Genomic DNA, 18,681 nt, shown 5'->3' on the forward strand with positions numbered 1-18,681 from the left:
ACAACTGTTAGCAATTAGCAAGTTCCTTACAGGGAGTTGACATATTATTGTGATTACATGTTTACCATGTTTCGTGTGGGACTGCTCTCCTCTGGAAAAAAGAAAAGTAGATTTTCCCATCATAGTTGTAATGCATAGTTTTGGATAGAAATTAAATACTTGTTGAATAACCACTTGCACATTATTTGAAAGTATTGCTCTAAAAACACATTGTAAATCTATAATATGACATGATTATGTCTCTATAAATAAGTCACAGGCTAACCATAGTGTATGCCGTCCTTTCTGAGTACACATAGTGATTGAGTGTCCAATGTGTTTGTGTAGACTCATAAGTATAGTCCACTGTCTATTATAATTCTTGCACTGTTCCTCTGCACAGTATGCCAGGGCATGCTACTATGCTCTGTGTTGTTTTGGTAGCGTGCCTCTGCATCTACGTCATTGAAAGAAATCCCCTTACAGTATACAGCAATGGTTCTCAAAGTGGGGTCCAGGGACCCCCAGGGTTCTATTATTTGAGGGGAAACCCTTACAGGTCTGTAACACTGAGAGTTCACAAAGGGAACCAAATGGGATCCTTGAAATAAGAAAGTTTGAGAAGTACAGTATTATGTAATTATATTGTGTTAGGAAAATTCTCTGAACACACACACACACACACACACACACACACACACACACACACACACACACACACACACACACACACACACACACACACACACACACACACAGACTGTGTTCTCCCATTTGGTGAGAACATCTACTAGATATCCATCACTGTTGCTCATTTTTGTTTGTGTTGTTTGTCTTCACGTTGGACTCCATGTGGAAAATCTTGGTGAACTAATTTGCCTCCCCCCTATAGCTACAGTTGGCTTTTTTCTCCCTGTTTCCTTAACGACAGAGGGGAAGACTCCCCCCTCCTACCACCCACCACCACCACTCCCTTCCTCCCTCCCCTCGTCCCCAAGCCTGCCCATTTTAGGCTGTTCCTCTGTTTTCCGTCTGGGAAGGGGGATAGTATGACAGCTTTTCCTGCTTCTAGTGTAGTGGAGCTAGGAGAGAGAGATAGAGAGAACTCTGTTACTCACTCCAACTCTGAGAGGAAGTTGCCACCTCTTCCCCAGACTCTGTGTGCAAACGCACACATACACACTGACACACACACTCTCTGTGTCTTTCTCTCTCTCTCTGTCTCTCTCTCTCTCTCTCTCTCTCTCACGCGCACAAACGCTGCTCAGGACCTGACCACAGCGGCAGCAGGGAATCAACAGAAACGGTCAGGATTGCTTGTAATGTTATTTCTTCAAAGTTTTGGAGGGAACGAAGAGGAGTGTTTTTGACTGAAACGTGCAGCGCAGTGTGGATGTCACTGAAGGGGGAATGAGGAGTCTTTGGAGGGACTTCTTCACTGACTGGTGAGTGTGATGGTTTGCATCAGTGTTCTGACACTAACAAAAACATGATTAAAGTGCTGCTTTATATTTCTGTCAATGTACATTGTGTTGGGGGGGGTATGGTTAGTTGGTTACTTTACCATAGAATAGGATTGTTACATGGATATTTCACTGCCTGCCAAAAAGGACTGTCTGAAGTTTTCATGTTTTACAGTAGATGCGCTTATGAAAAACTTTGAAGGATTGCAGCTGACTTTAGGTTGCGTGCATTTGGAGTGACTTGCCGGTTCCTTGGGGCTATCCATGGAGTGCTATAAATTTTAAAATTCTGGCATCCATCCACACAACTGCAGCAGATAGTAATCTTGTCCATTGAAAATTCCCGTGAAATATGAGGAGCTCTTAGTGTATTTATTTGTTTTTAAATGAGAACTAACCTTGTGTTCCCACTGGCTTAAAAATAGCGTGTTTACATCTAAAGGACATGATGGTGACATGGGAAAGAGAACCATGGTGATACTGAGGATAGGCTGGTCATGGCTTCTCTCATCACTCCTTGAAGAGTGTACAGTTTTACAAAGTGTTTATTTTTCACCTTTGGAAAGTGTTGCTATTTTTAATGGGCCATGGTCCAACTTTCTGTTCTTAATCATCCAAATAACAATAACGGGACATCTGTGCAGAGTGTGTGTCTGTGTCTAGCATGTACAGTATATGATGAACCAGTGCCAGAGAGGAGATGATACAGCACATGTGTGTGTGTGTGTGTGTGTGTGTGTGTGTGTGTGTGTGTGTGTGTGTGGGGGGGGGGGGGGGGGGGGGGGTCAGACTGGGTCCAGTTTTCCTGTGCAGCTGTATGTTGGCTAACCTTGCAATGATTAATAGGTTGCAAACATCCTGTCGCATTCTGTATTTTTTTAAAGGAATAGTCAACAGTTGTCATAAGAGAATCATGGACAGGGGATGCCACGCTTCGATAATCATTGTTTAATCCCTGAATTTCTTCCCAGTGTACAGCAGTTCTATTATAGAAGCAAGAAAAACACATTATCCAAAATAACACAGTTATACAGTAGGTGTGCATACAAAGCTTCAGTATGCAACAAAGGTTCCCTCTCTCTTTGTCTTTCCCTCTGTGTGTGTGTATGTCTCTCTCACTCACACACACACACACACACACACACACACACACACACACACACACACACACACACACACACACACACACACACATTGCACACATTGCACACATATTGCACACGCACGCATGCGCGTGTGCAATAACTAATTCACACCTTCACACTGGAACCCAATTAACCATATGCTTCAGCTCCCATGGTTCGCTCTCCACTGGGCTGCTGTGGTAAACACCTCTTATCAGAGAGAGGGAGAGAGAGAGAAATATGGCCCCAGGGGTCTCCTTTAATTAACATTATTGGAGTGGGAAGGCTCTTTAGCTGCCTCACCAGTCAGTCAGATAAAACCCCAGATAGCAGAATAAGTGTGAAGGCTTTAGTAACTTATCCCTTCAGGGCTGTTTGGGGACAGTTGACTTGTGTATGACCTCTCCTGGCTATTCATACCCGAGCAAACTTTCTTTTCTCCCCCAAGCCCCACTGCCACGTTTATCAGTGGGCCTGCCTTATCTGTCCTGGGGATGTTGGTTTACAAACTCTCTGTACCCATTGGGTCATAGGCCAATCCCTGATTTGAAACGCTTGCAAACTCCTATGGAACCAACTACCACTATGCAATACAAGATGTTAACTCTGTTTCATAGAGTCAGACCAACACATAGTATACACTAACACCTCATCCAAGAAATGGCCGTCAGGACTTATAGGCTACATAATATAATATACATTAGCAGTTACATTTTATATTTGAAAGTATTATTGCTGTCGACACGAAGACAAAAAAAAACAAGCAACCAAAACCTGTACTTTAATGTGTTTTTTGTAGCCTGAGATTTATAATGCAGCAACAAGAAAGGTTGATGGGAGTGGTTAGGGATGATAGGGTGAGCTCTTTTTAAGGTGTAGATGTGGTTTCCAGTGAGGAGAGAGAGCAACCTGTAGTCTTGTAACCCTTAAGTTATGAACAATGCGCTGGAGCCTCCTGTGGGAATGACTGTCAAAAGTTATCATACCAAAGGAGATACAGAACTCAACTCATACACGCCCTTAATCTATGCATGTTGTGTGAACATACACGTCACTCTCTCTCAGTTGCTTTTAAAACACTATTTATAAGACACTTTTACATGTTTTTTTGTGCGAGACACCTGAATATATAGTTCTCCAGATGGGCTGCAGTGCAGAGAAAACCAGTGTTGCCCTTGGAGCAGTGTTCAATGTTTTGCATTAAAACATCTCCAACACAGATGAACTCGATTGGTGCAGACAGCGATCGATTTTGTGACCTGAGTAGGGCGGGGTCTGTTTCGACTTCACTGCCCTACCATTGAAGACTAGACATGCTGTACAGTATGTGATAAGCTGAGTTGTGAATAGGTCTACATTAGTGTTTGGATAGACAAGAGGTTATGAGCTGCCTTTGACTGCTGTATGTGCTGTAATCTCCCATAGCATAACGCAAGCAACAGGGTTTTATAGTAATTTGAGAAATAGGGAGAGTTGAGTGATATGTCTCTGAAACTGTGTTTAGCAAGACTCCCACAAACCACTGCAGTCTTACTGGGCTTAAGGCTTACTGCTGTCTAGTAGGGGCTTCTGACTGGCCCAGGAACTCGCCTCTACAGGCTTTGGATGATGTTTGACATACTAAGTCTGAAGGGTTTCAATAAGCTTCTCTTCTTTCCCTGGACGGACACACACGCACGCACGCACGCACGCACGCACGCACGCACGCACGCACGCACGCACGCACGCACACACACACACACACACACACACACACACACACACACACACACACACACACACACACACACACATAAACACAGACACATGAATACACAAATATACACATATTGAGACCTTCACAAGCTTCCAAGAACATAACATAAAGCTACAGAATGGACTTGACTTTGAATTGGACTTGAATTTGTTTAAACTCCTCGTGGCTATTTACACATGGCAGAGGCTATTGGGAAATAAAATCCAACAAAAGAATGCAACAAAGCTGGGTCAAATAGTATTTGCTAAATACTTATCAGGGTTTGTTTTAGCTTACTTAGGCACCACACCACATGGGTGGGGTGTCACACGTGGAACCAATACAATACAGTGTTGTGCCAGTGAGTATAGAATGTCACAGACTGGAGAGTATACAGTCAAAGTATAGTGTGATTGACTTACCTGAACGTATATCTAAAATGTCTATGATATGATAAAACATAGTCATACCCATTTGGTTCTCTATTAGTTAGAAAAAACAAGAACTATGGTTTATAGCCAAATTCAACTTGACTCGTACATCATTAAAGGGATAGTTCACCCCCAAAATTACTTCTTTTCTATCGATTAGTCACCCCATGGAGACTTGAATTCATGGATATTTTTTTTTCTTTTTTTTTTTTTAATGTGTATTTATTGCTTTTGACAAGTACATAGGAATACAGTAGCCATAGGATGTCAAAAGTACATTGTTATTATTATTTTTTCTCATTCCTAAGCCAATGATTTGATGACCGGCAGCGGTTCCGGTAGGAGACACAAAGAGTCTCCTTTGTGTGTCCTACTGGAACCGCTGCCTACCGGTCCACTGGTCATCAAATAATTGGCTTAGGAATGTGACAAAAACAAAACAATATCCATGAATTCAAGTCTCCATGGGGTGACTAATCGATAGAAAAAAAAATGTTTTTGAGTGAACTATCCCTTTAAAGTTATGTACAGACTGGTAACAGTAGTACCATAGAGACAAAGACCCACAACAACCACTAGCACTGGAGAGCTCCACAGTCCACACTGCAACACAAAAAAAGTTTTCATTTAAATCTGAGAGTATAAAAATAGACCCACAGGATTTTTGTGGTGTACTGTAGTTTTGTTATGCACTCACTGCTGTTGGTTGTGGGATAGGATAGTAATACTTATATTTCGTTGCATGACGGTGTGACTTGGCAAAAATAGTCTGTCTAAAAGCTCTCAACGTGTTTCGATGTGAGCCGTTGTGAGCTTGTAGATCGGCTATTCTCAGTGGTGGAAAGTAAACAGTAAGTACATTTACTTAAGTACTGTACTTAAGTACAATTTTGAGGTATTTGTACTTTACTTGAGTGTTTCAAATTTCCAATACTTTTACTTCTACTCCACTACATCTCAGAGGCAAATATTGTACTTTTACTCCACTACAATTATTTGAAAACTTTATTTACTAGTTACTTTTCAGATATACATTTTTATACTATAAAACATACATTAACCACTTTAGCCTTATTTTATATCTAGGCTATTTGAAAATAGCCCATCTAGAAGCTCACAACGCGTCGCTTTGCGACGCGTTGTGAGCTTGTAGATCTGCTATTTTCAAATATTTTAGTACTTTTACTTTTTATACTTTAAGTACATTTTTATGCCAATACTTTTGCACTTTTACTCAAGTAAACTTTGAATTCCGGACTTTTACTTGTAATGGAGTACTTCTACATTGCAGTATTGGTACTTTTACTCAAGTAAATAATTTGAGTACTTTTTCCACCACTGGCTATTCTCTGCAAGCAAAATGATCGTACGATGAAATATAAGTTTGTCTTTAAGTGGAAACACTTTGACAAACCTTTGACAGTGGATACGTTCACTGAGTGCTCTCCATTCACATCAACCAACAGTGGTTTCTGAAACCCTTCATGTGACGGAGGTAACACAGTGTCTGTGCATAGGACAGCGGTGATGCTGCCCACCCAGCCATGCAAACGCCAAACATATGTTTTATGTCACAGAGTAATCAGCAGTGTTTGAGTAATGAATACAGTATGTGGTGTGTGCCAGGCTCAGGTTGATCTGTCGGAGATGACATCATGGCTATATTCTTGCACTTTGGGGTTCAGGATCATCTGTTCTGTAACTGTGCTTCGCAGAATATCTTTCACACACAGCACAGCACAACACACACACACACACACACACACACACACACACACACACACACACACACACACACACACACACACACACACACACACACACACACGCACACACACTCATGAGCACCAATAAATATCCAGTCTCGCATACTGATCAGGTCACTCTGCAGGTTACTAATCCGGTCAGGGTCTGGGCAGATACGTGGAACAGTGCATGCATTTGTGTGTGCAAATTATTGGATCTAATATTGGACTCTAGTCCAGATCACACTGGTCAATTTGGAACTAAAACCAGGCTTTCCGCTGTGTTGAAATCCTGGTGATCTGAGGTTAGTCTTGCATATAGCCAGGCATATCGGAGATCTCTGCCGACCAATACGTCTGGTGACATCTATATTCAATACAGGGGCTAAAACTGTGTGGGAAGAATGCAGAGATTTGAAATATAACTATTACAGAACCAATCCAAATACTTTTGGGTGGTCCTTCATATTGGAACGGTATCAGGATTGGTTTTCAAAGCAATGGGAATAGGTTTGTTTGTTAGCAGCCAAAACAAATCCCCAAAAAAGATTGTGGTATAAAATAGTTTGAGAACCCCTGGTATAGACGCTCGACAAAGCCGGATGTACTACGATGACTTCAAACCCACAACTTTTGCGGCGGTGGGCAGATACTTAACCACTGCGCCACTTTTTTGCTGCTGTTGAATTTAGATGTCCTGGTAGGCGGAGACCTCCAATACATCTGGCTACACAAAACTAATAAAGGTCAACACACATGAACTTTTGTTCCCATTCCTGTCCCCGCTGCCCGGGGTGTTGCTCCTAATGGACAATCGGATGAACCGTGTGTGATAAAGTCAATATATGAGGAAACAGCATGTGCTATCTTTTGTTGATTTACATACTAAAGCATTCTCTGTCTCTCATCAGTACACATCTGGGCACTATTACCCCCCCCCCCCCCCCTTCCCCCAAAGCTCAGTCCGCTATCTCCATTACCCTCCCATTACCTACCATAACCCACAAAGCAGTGCTCCTCATGGGACAAGTCTCTCTTGTTCGCAGTTTTTATGACACAAGGATACCCATTTTATTTGGTCATGGATTGTAGTTACATGCCCTTAAAAAGCATGGAGGCGCTGTTGAATCAGGCTGGCGTCAGGGCGGCATACCTGATCATTGTGACATAACTTCTATTTTTGTGAAAAGTGTACGGTTTAAATTGAAATAGTCAGTGGCGAACAAACGCACATGTGATTCGATTCATGAATGTTTTGTGCTCACTCCGGGTATTGTTGAGTGCCGTGATGCAGTAAACCTGTTGTTCATTGTCTCTCTGTCAAATAGTCTATGCCTAAAGCTAAACAGATCATGTAAAAGTTCATGGAAAAGAAGGCTTTTTTTCTTTCAACTGAAAAATATGCAAGACTGTGAGTTTGGATAAGATTATATCGCTTAATGGAATGAAAATGTCAAAGTTTGACCAATGTGTGAAACAAACTATAATCAAAGCAGGGGTATGAAAACATTCCTTTTCATTTGAGCTGTTTTTGGAAGACGCAGCTACATGGTAGTTGGTTTTTGAAGTATGAACACTGGGTTTCGTAGCGTTGTTGATGGAGTACTTCAAGCTGGAAGCTAACTCTGGCACAACAAATAATTCAATACCATGTTTTAATCAGCTGAGAGTAACAAGTAGGTGGAAGGGAACTGCATCATCGTGCAGCATGAGCAGACCACAGAGTACTATCCTGACCCAAAACCTCTTCTTACTGTCTAACCTTTCTGACCTCATTGTACTGGCATGCGGGCCAAGCTAAAACAACCCTTGACAGGTTTTAGTATTGTATAATACTGTTGTTGTCGGGTAGAAACCTTGTATCTTCATGTTTTAACTTTTAGCCTAACTTGCCTTGGTCATACAAGGTTGTCGTGCAATAGTAGCAAAAATAGCCAATATGCATGCAAGCTTGCAACACGTCGCATCGAGCTTGTAGATCGGCTATTTTCGCTACTTTGACAAGTTTTAAAGTGAAAGTGAAAGTGGTTAAGTCTGGGTTTTATAAACAATAGCAAGTTTGTGGCTAAATAATAACATCCTGTGCGTTGGATCATAATAACATACTGTACATTGGAACCATTGGAACACAGGTTCTATTTTTCCATAATATTTCCTTAATAGTAACAGTTGGACATACAAGGTTTCCACCCAACAGTGACGATATACTACTTGACCCAGGTTTGATCTGGGGTCATCTTTACCTGATGCACCGTGTCACTAAACCTGATGTCAACCACATGTTTGACTGGGCCTTTCCAAATGCAACAACTCCCCTCAGTCAGAGACCCTGGCAGGCCTTGACAAAGGGAAAGCAACACTAACACTTGAGCACAGCTTGATCCCCGGGATCTCATGTGGAAGAGAAGCAAGGAAGAAATGCACTCTCTTTTCTCTAAATTAAAGCCCTTTGCAACATTTAGAGAAGGCAAGAGTGCCTGTTGTGCTGTATAGGAGAAAATACCTTAACCAGATGCAACCCCCCTGAATGCTTTCACAGGCACCACAAACAGAGAACTATGTTTTGAAACGTGTCAGTGTTTATCGGGTGGAAAGTTACCGCGTGCACCTCTGTGGGTTTTGGGGAGAGCTTGAAGTTCCATCAACCTTTTTTTCCCTTTGGCTTGAACCTTACACTGTTCTGCCTGGGCTGGTGGTCAGGTGATCGCAGTTGGCCGGTAAAAAGCCCCAGAGACCATATTTTGGCTTGGTTATAGCTGAATGGTCAAAATGTTCTTGCAGAAACCTTTTAAATCAAAACTTGTACTGAAAGGGATATCCAAAAGATACTTATGTGATACAGATTGAAATACTTTGGCGTTAGAATCACCATTGGGAGTAGCCATTATCCTTCTATTCAGCTACTGAGAGAATGTCATAGAAACAATTTCTGTGAAAAAGGAGATTACAGTAACGATGTTGAACTCAGCATATTTATTCAACTGGAACATGTTGAGTTTTAGAACAAACTCCAATAGGCAATAGTGAATAAATTACCCAGATTGGCTTTTTTGATGTCATGTGTCATTAAGTTCAGACAGATTTTCTCTCAGTTAGCAGCAACAAAATCAAAGGAGGAAATGGTAACATTTTAATGAACATAGTTAAGGGTAGAGTTGATACATTCTATAAATTGTCCTTATTTTTCAGTAAGTGACGGGCTCTGTGATCTCCCTCACCAGAGCTGTGTGTAAAAACAATGAAATGTGATTAAATCCAAATCTGGCCCTTTTTTGTTCTCTGAAGCCGGGTGCCAGGCACACCGCAGAACGACAGTCCAGTGTGCCAGGAATTCTTGTGGCTGCATAGAAATTCTAGGTATCAAAAATATTCCTTGCCCTCTGTGGTTCAATGTATGTCATTACAATAAGTAAATAAGGCTGACTCGCTCCCTTGTGTAATCTGTCTTTTTCATCTTCTTTCCGTAACTTAACTATATCTTAAGTCTTTAAATAAAGTCTTCTCACGGGTTGCAACTTATTCCTCCAGTCTGGATGAGGAGTCGTGCGGTTGTGATCGTTTAGGCAACATTTATTACTGCCACCCAGCAGGCATCGCGGGAAAAGGGCTTCTGTTCAGTGACGACCCGTGGTTGCTCTTGCTTCAGAGGTTGGCCCCTGTCAGTATGTGGTTGATAAATCAGCTACAAGTAGGCTCCACAGACAGCAGACAATTCAGTCATCTTTGCTTATGAGATGATAATGGTGTGCCTATTCCAGACAATTGAGATAATAATGCATCTTTACTTGTATGAGGGCGTCGGCATGGAGCTGGCGACTGAAAGACTGTCCTTTGCGGAAAGGGACAAACCTTTGTGGGAAGGAAGGGCCATTGTGGTCTTCTTCAAGTGGATGACAACAGAAATATCAACACAACGTGATAGTTTGGGGTTTCTTCTTCCATTTGGCTCCACTCCTCCAAAACCAAAGCAAACAATACTCAGTCAGAAATAGTGCCTGGGCTCTTCTCAGGCCACATGACACCATACTGTGTTTATCCTGGCATCAATCAGATTACAATTCCTACTCTGCCCTTTCATATCGTTGCTATCGAGCAGAAACCTTGTACCTTATATCTAATCTTGTAGTGTTTTTTTTCATAAATTAATTTCGTATTTTATACTCCGTCGTATGACTGTGTCGTGCCAAAGTAGCAAAAATAGCCGATCTACAAGCTCACAACGCGTCACAAAATCTTAGTGGTAATCTCACTGGTCCCCCATGATGGTACTGCCTTCCTTACGTAGGTGACAGGCACTGACATGTGACATGTGACACAAATGGCTGTGTAAAGTCATGATGATCATCTATTCTAGACAGACAGGCAGACAGACAGACAGACAGACAAACAGACAGACAGATATCTTTATTGATCCCGGCAAGGGAAATTCCGTTTTCATGGCAGTACCACAGTATGCATGAAACAAAAATACATGGAAAGGGTAGAGAACAAGTACAGAATAAGTAGTAACAACGCTAGTAGAAATAGTGTAACAATATAATATAAGACAAAGAGACATTATAAATATGACTTAACATCTGACCTGGTCCCCGATCTGCACCTGGGCCCGTCAGGTGTGCAGAGTGTATGGGCCACCAGTACGTTACACCTTCCCAGTGAAACTTCTTACTGTCAGATATGAAAAGAAGCGCTGGCTGTACGACTCCATGTGTATCATAGGAGACGTGGTTGTCTGCACCAGTGGTTATCAAAGTGGCCTAATGCATTGTAAACTGGGGGTCCTAGAAATGAAAAAGTTTGAGAACCACTGGTCTACACGCTCCCCAAATGCAACAAGTAGGTGATGGCAATGACAGGGAGTACATATAGGGGGAATTGGCAAAATGGGGGACGGACGGACGGACTGACTGCAGAAAGTTTCTTTATTTATTTATTTTATGTTTATCAAGGTGCTGGACATTATCTGCATGGTTTTGAAAGACATGTCCATTTTTGCAACCGTGACTGCTGGTATTGCGTATATCACTCCCACTGCTGCAGTACACTAGCTGCCACTGCCTGCATTCAAAACTTTTATTTCTTTGATTTATCATAACATTTGAGAAAAATATGGTTGGGCATTAGGATACATCAAAATCCTTTTAAGTAAATGTCTTATAGTCTTTGCAGTAATGGGGGGCCTAGTTCAACAAAGCAAGCAAAGTGGGTCACTTTGAGAAAAGAGCTGAAGGTTGAGTCATGGGATTGTGCGTGGCTGGTGACGAGGAGGTCTGTTAATAATTTCCTCCGTGAGGTACAACAAAAACACAACAAAACAACAGGGCAGGCTAATTAGTGTTTACATAGGCCTTAAACAGGTCTCCAGTTGTCATTAACCACCAGTAACGGATGCCTGAGTCCTGACGAGCTCAGGTTTGCTGCATTCCAGTGTGAGAAAAGACCAGTTAGTCGTCCAATCATTAGCTTTGACCTTGGCATGGAGAACAGAACAACTGTAGTCATCCGAGCCTTTCACTTTATTACCCTCGAGACAAAAACTAAGTATCTCATTGAAAGCTGCCATGCTCCTTCATGCTGTTTGGATATGACAAGATTTGGCACCGTGGTACGGAGGAGATGACCTTGTCCATAATTGAAAAGGAAGGAAGGAAGCTCAACAGGAAGACAGTGTATAGACGCATCCCCTGTCGCAGTGACCAGAAACAAAAGATATGTCATCTCAGTCCCATGGGGACCCTGGGGGTGTGAGGGGGTGGGCTGGAAAGCTGTCTCCATGGCGACAGCTCCGTCACCCCCCCAGTGCTCCCTGTCAGTTAGTCCGGCACTGTATCAGTGTAGTGTACATAGGGTCTGCCAAAAGTCAGCAAGATCAAAATCTGCACTGGAAAGCACAGGGGCTCTGCTAAACCAACTCAAGCTGGCACAGGGGCTTTTTCCTAAACAGGGGGAGTATTAGCAAACTACGCAGCACAGCATTTTTCAACGGCCCTCGATCCCCACCTGGCATGTAATGTGCTAACTTTCAGCAAGAAGAGAAGCTCTGGTTTAGCGCACGGTTCCCAAACGTTTCCATGCCAAGGAACCCCAAATAGCCATATCCTCTGGCGTCCACCGTATTGTGAAATGGCATTAAAAAAGCAAATATTTGTTTTGAAAATATTTGAATTTGAATGTACATAGAGAGATAGATAGACAGATAGATACTGTATAATATATCACGTTATGATTGCTTGATTGATTGATTGATTCATAAACATAAAAACATTTCTCTCTCCTTTCAAATTGCACCCCCTGGTGGCTCCCCTGAGGGCAGCCCCCCCTCTCATTTATAACCTGTGGTTTAACAGAGTGAAAGAAAGTGATTTATTGGGGACTGGTAGGTTAAGATAGTATGTCTGGGAAGATGTTGGTTATTTAAGGTGTGAATGAACTTCAGTCTTCGTTTTGGGGACCCCTGTTCTAGTAGGCCTACCCAAACTCCAGTCAGGAATCAGTCATGCCATTATTGACACTGTGTGCACAATCTGGGAACCTATTTGGTTAAAAAAAAAGGGTGGGGGGGATATATATTTTCTTCCTTTTGTTTATGCCTCTGGGGGCACCACCTCCTTTTTTGTGTAGAAACAAGAACTTGGTTTGACTCCTCCCCTTTCTTAGTCCACTTCCTCCCGGGTGCTTCTGTGTTTATTCCTACTAACAACACTACATGTTAGCAGAATCTGTCTTGAGAGATTACCTTGTGCATAATGGTGAATATTTTCTATTTTAACTTTTTATTGGTCTTTGTGTGTTATGTCTAATGTGTACCTTACAAACAACCTACCAAGTTAGATATATGCTACTTATTTTGCATATACGAGGAAATGAAACCGTTTGTTTCTCTTCACTTCTACTGCTTTTGTGGCAGCGTTAACAATGGCCAGATACAGGGAATGATGGGATTATATAATACCTATTCTTCTCACTTTTCGATAGTGCTATGCACATTGTTCAGACACGTCTGTATTTATATAGTCTCTATATGCGAGACAGAACTGTTAAACTGCTGAAAGCTGAAATCCTTCCTCCAGTCTCCTGCCTGACCGTGTATCCAGCGGCAACTGCAAAAGGCCTGTCATTGTTTGCATAACAAATGCCTCACTGAGTTTGGATCTAATGTAGCCTGACGTCTTTGTGTGTGTCTGTGTCTCTGTGTCTGTGTGTCTGTGTGCGTGTGTGTGTGTTTGCTCTTGTCTCAGGGTGGCCAAATGAACTGTTTGGTCTGAGGACCAAAGCTCACAGGAATTGATCCAAAGAGACAGTGAGTGAGAGATAAAGAGACAGGCTTCATCGTCCACCTACAACTTTTCATAGCACTATGAACTGGAACTGAGGAGATTCCACTGCTTAATTTCCTGGTAAGTTTAACTACTTAAAGTAAACCCTATGTATATACTTAGTTGTCCGGGGTCTCTCAATGGTCTATACTGGGTAGTGGGTACCCTCCTTTTTCTCTCTACACCAAATCTCTTTGCAAAAAGTAGCCAATCTACAAGCTCACAAAGTGTTGTGTTGTGACGCATTGTGAGAATGTTGACCTATTATGACATTGCCAGAGTAAGGAAGGACATTAACGTTAATGTGGTTCAAATGTATATCTACAGTATATGTCTTAGTATACATTGGTTTATTTTACAGGAGTAGAATGTTGGCTTTGCCTTTAAAGCTTATTCAGTGAGCCTCTTTACTGCATATGTGCATATGGCTTGCATGTGTGTGGATCTAGATGTGAAATTTGGCAAATGCTGCATCAACAAATGCACATGATAAATGCTTATTAATTGTGAAGGCATTTGCGTCAGGATAGAAATCAGAGACCCTGAGGTTATCAGAGGGTGCAATTTTGAGGTAAATGATAACATAAACATGTGGTTTGTGCAATTTGAGGGTATCCATATGATCTACGGTATGTGCAGGCATCACCGCTTGTGGTTCGACTTATCATGAGAGCAATGCACAGGTTAGAAACAGGGCTGCTTCAGAGTTGATCATCTATTCCCAGTTGAACAAAATGTTTTGTTTTTAGGTTTTTTGTATTCCCCCACCGAGGAGTGTAACACAAAGCACATGTTTAATCTTGAGCTTAAAATTGGCGCTGACACAGCATACACTTTAGACGAGTTCAAGGTTCCTCCTTTATGCGCTGGACCCCGGCTGTGTTGCTATCAACACTCACATGTGCCCTCGAGCCATGTGGCCATGCCATGATGTCATCACGCCAGGCAGGGAGGAGTGCGGGAGTGCAGGGAAAACAATCGCAAAACAGGGGAGAAAAGCCAGAGTCAGCAGGAAAAGGCATGTGTGACGAGGGTGGTGGTGGTGGTGGGTAGCGGAGGAAGGAAGTGCAACACAGTAAAGACCAACCAGGACCACTGTGACCCTTGGCTTGGAGTGTTCCACGCAGGCAAATCCAATGAACCCTTCACTCAGATTGGAAACAGCTTGGCTTCCCGGGGGGACGAAATCTACCGCATGTGGAGGTAGCAGGGATGTAACATAGGGGCTCGCTTAAACAGAATTGACTGAAAACAAAAGACAGACTGGAAAGGTTGGAGAAAGATCCAGCTGTCTGCGTGTCCCATCTGGGGTGTGGCTATGCAGGGTCTTTTTTATTTTTTCTCTCGCAGGGAAATGTGAGACTTCCTCAGGAGTCTTGAGGAGTCATGACCAGGTCGGCAACACAATAGTAACGCGGAAGTACAGGAAGCAAGTACGGAAGGATTAAAATCTGCGTTACCAGGGTTGAACCCACGTAGGTCGACGACTGACTAGATGTGAGTGACACATAGTCTAAACAACACAGACAGGTAAACAACACGTCTGTGTCCCTTGCCTCTGGACCTACGCCATTTGGGCTGGGATTCATGCAGGAAGCACTCCTCATTGACTAGTACCGGGAGAGTTTGACCTTTCTGACCTCTCTGGCGAGTCCTGTCCTGGTTCAGGGGAGAGAGAGAAAGCGAGTGCGGGCGTCATGCGCCAAATGTGTAATGATGATCCCAGTTGGAACTGGTGTCTAAGGAGCACACAGAGAAGCTTTTGTTAGTTTGACATTAGAAGGCCACATCCCACCCAGCCAAAGGCATACGAAGAAGTGCAGTGGTCAGTGGGTTTGGCGCGCAAGAGCAGCACAGAGTGGTGCAGCCATAGAACGCTTGAACCGCATGGTGAAGAGCCAGGGAGCTCACAACACCTGCTAGCACACTGGTTGAAGGTCTTTGTCTTTTGTTACCGTAATGTCGGTTGTTGACTTGCTTGATGTTTGCTCCGCTGTAGCCTGTTAGACCCTTACGCAGTGTTTGAGTCCAGATCTGAGCTGGTGTGTTGTTGTTTTTCTAGGTGTGAGAGAGGAGAAGTCAGCAGTCGACATGGATGTTAAAAGGCAAGAGATGGACCTTCTGAGCAACAGCATTGCTGCATATGCACACATCAAAGGTCAGTCATGTGCAGGATGTCTGTGCATCATGTGTATTGATCTGTATTGGTGAACCGAATGAATCTGAATGACATAATTAATGACTAAATACTTCATAATAATATAATATTAATAATAATATTAATAATATTAAAATAATATATAAGATTATTAATTATTATGACAAATTACTGAACTATTGATAAAATCATTACTGAATATAAATATATATAAATCATTGTTACAGTAACTGATAGTTAATTTTGTCTTTTAACACATTTACCTACAGTTAATTTTCACTCTCTTCTTCCTTGTAGCCAATCCAGAGAGCTTTGGCCTTTACTTTGTGATTGGTGTGTGTTTCGGACTGGTGCTGACCCTATGCCTGCTGGTCATTCGCATTTCCTGCAAACCACGCACCAACGTTGCCCCACCCACTCCAGAGAAGAAACACCTGAAGGACGTCAGCGAGGACGATGACGACGAGAGCGAGGACGATGACGATGAAATGGGGAACGACGTTGAGGCGCCCGCTCCCCTCATAACCACCAACACCACCACCACCAGCACGGAGATACCTGTCGGCAACCACCACAGCCAATCAGACACGTTGAGCGTGAACGTGTTCACATCGGCCGAGGAGCTGGAGCGAGCCCAACGATTGGAGGAGAGGGAACGAATCATACGCGAGATCTGGAGAAACGGACAGCCTGATATTCTGGGTAGTGGAACAGGGACAATTGGACGAGTGCATTACTACTAATACATACTAATGGAAGAATACAGTATCTGGGCACCGCTGTATGGACAAGCACTGTGACCCTATGAGACCCCCGCAATGACCTTTAAGTGGGTCCAGTGTGCCTTGAAGTTTGACAGGCAGACTTGAACATGTCAAATAAAATGCAGTAGCATTGCAAACAGGTCAACATTAATGTGATACACCTGATAATTGCTAATTCTATGACAGTCTAGGACAGAGCTGAACTGTGTGATATTGCACTTCCAATGCAGCAATTTGTTACTTTTCCTGACTGAAGGGAACGACACCACACCAAGGACTGTACGTTTGCTCCTGTGGTAAAGATGCAGTATGAATGTGTGGCTTTGATTATGTTCAAAGCGAAGATAAAGGATATGGTAGAATGTATATGCGCTTAATGAAAGAAGCGCAAAGACAGAGAATTTATATGTACTGTAATATGCAATAGCAGAAGTTCAGTAATGGGGACCAAGTATTTTTCCGTGGCAAGTCATTCCCTTTGTATTAGAGATGATTCTCCTCATTCTCCTCTTTTACGAAGGGATATATCGCTAAATACATCTGTAATTTCACCAGCATAAAACCCCTCAGAGGCCCATGAAGAAAATTACATTGCTTATGCACAAACATATTGACCGATTTATAGGGTCATCTTTCACGTAACTTCATGACATTTAAAATTGGATTCTCTATGTTGAGGATACATTGGTTCTATTTTCAGAGAAAATTCCACTGAGGGAAATGACTGAATTAAAGTATTAAACTAAAAGTAATTTATGGATGTTTCCCTCCCTGATACTGGCCTCTCAAGCAAATACACACAACAGAGCTTCTTCTATCTATCCTAAGGCCGTGAATTTGGAATCGTCTGGAATCTCTGGATACAAGAATGTTTAATAAGATGCTTGTGTACAATAGGACGTAATGGCAAGGGATGACATAATGTAAAGGTCACCCATTGTTACTTGTCATTCATGGTCAATCACTCCCAGGTGTGCCTTGAAAGGTTAAAGAGATATTGTTTTATAATAAAATGTCTGGAAATTCTATCTGGGTTCTTTTTGTGACAGTAAATGTTTTTACAAAGCCCAACTGGATGCCGCCTGCGGGGCCATAAAAGGAAGATATGATGCAAATGTCTAGATAACACAGTGGCTGGTGTAACTCATAAAGAAACTCATTTCCTTCCCTGCTGTAGGGGGAAGAAAAGGTTCAGATTCAACATTTGGCTGCCAACCGAGACATGTAGAACCTTGATGAATTGCTCAATTTGGGCACTGTTTGTTTTGGATGTGATCACACGTCAGTCAACAGTGCAGTGTTATGGTGTTCCTCTGCTCTGCAGAGTTGTAAAAGAATAAAGTCTTGGCACTTCAATAAAGCCATACAAAGGAAGCAAATATACACTCACCAAAGGCTTGTGTCTATTTATGCTTTCCTTTGTCCTTCGCGGAAGCCAGAAAATCTAATCTGACACCCTTTAGTGTTATGACTTTGCATAGAGGAAGGACTTGCTTGGAGAGGAGGAAGGTCACTCACGAATCTGAATCCCTGTGAGATGTCTGAGTCCTCAAAGCCCGCAGTGTGCTGCTGGTGAAGCAGACAGCGTTGAGGTTTGCCTTGGGCCCTGGTCTGTTTTAAGACAGAGGCTTCTATGAAGTCTTCTGTTGAGGTCTACGCTAAAAACCCCTCATGTGGTTATATAGGCTTTGAGAAATCAGCAGTGTTGATAGTTCAGACTCTTTGAAAAAGCCATGTAACTATATGTGTATAACCCTCTGACAAATAGTGTCTAGAAAAAAAATCAAAGGACCCTGTGCATTTCATTATGTCCTCTATTCAATATTTTGAACATCCTTGTCATTTGCAGATGACATATTTTTGACTCAATAATTATGCAACTATCAAATAATACACAAGCGAGGCCACAAGAACGTTAACATCAGGAAATTCCAATTAAGGGAAGCCGTACTTGCGTACCACAACG

At 42.4% G+C, this 18,681-nt stretch overlaps 1 protein-coding gene across 1 annotated transcript; it reads left to right on the forward strand.

The window, feature by feature from the left end:
* The first annotated feature begins 1,067 nt into the window (after positions 1 to 1,067).
* Positions 1,068 to 17,743, forward strand: eva1ba (eva-1 homolog Ba (C. elegans)). The gene is made up of 4 exons (XM_084052956.1): positions 1,068 to 1,424; positions 13,716 to 13,874; positions 15,856 to 15,951; positions 16,249 to 17,743. Exons 3-4 carry the CDS (start codon positions 15,885 to 15,887, stop codon positions 16,692 to 16,694), a joined length of 513 nt encoding a protein of 170 aa, XP_083909082.1. The 5' UTR covers positions 1,068 to 1,424; positions 13,716 to 13,874; positions 15,856 to 15,884; the 3' UTR covers positions 16,695 to 17,743.
* Positions 17,744 to 18,681: the final 938 nt, after the last annotated feature.

This window comes from Gymnoscopelus microlampas, assembly GCF_963454915.1.
Source record: "Gymnoscopelus microlampas genome assembly, chromosome: 3".
Taxonomy (NCBI): domain Eukaryota; kingdom Metazoa; phylum Chordata; class Actinopteri; order Myctophiformes; family Myctophidae; genus Gymnoscopelus; species Gymnoscopelus microlampas.

What these genes read in the sequence shown, in the direction of transcription:
- eva1ba (XM_084052956.1), top strand. Translation starts at nt 15,885, where the DNA reads ATGGATGTTAAAAGGCAAGAGATGGACCTTCTGAGCAACAGCATTGCT. An exon ending in TGCATATGCACACATCAAAG is followed by an intron (nt 15,952 to 16,248) that starts GTCAGTCATGTG and finishes TCTTCCTTGTAG; the next exon opens with CCAATCCAGAGAGCTTTGGC.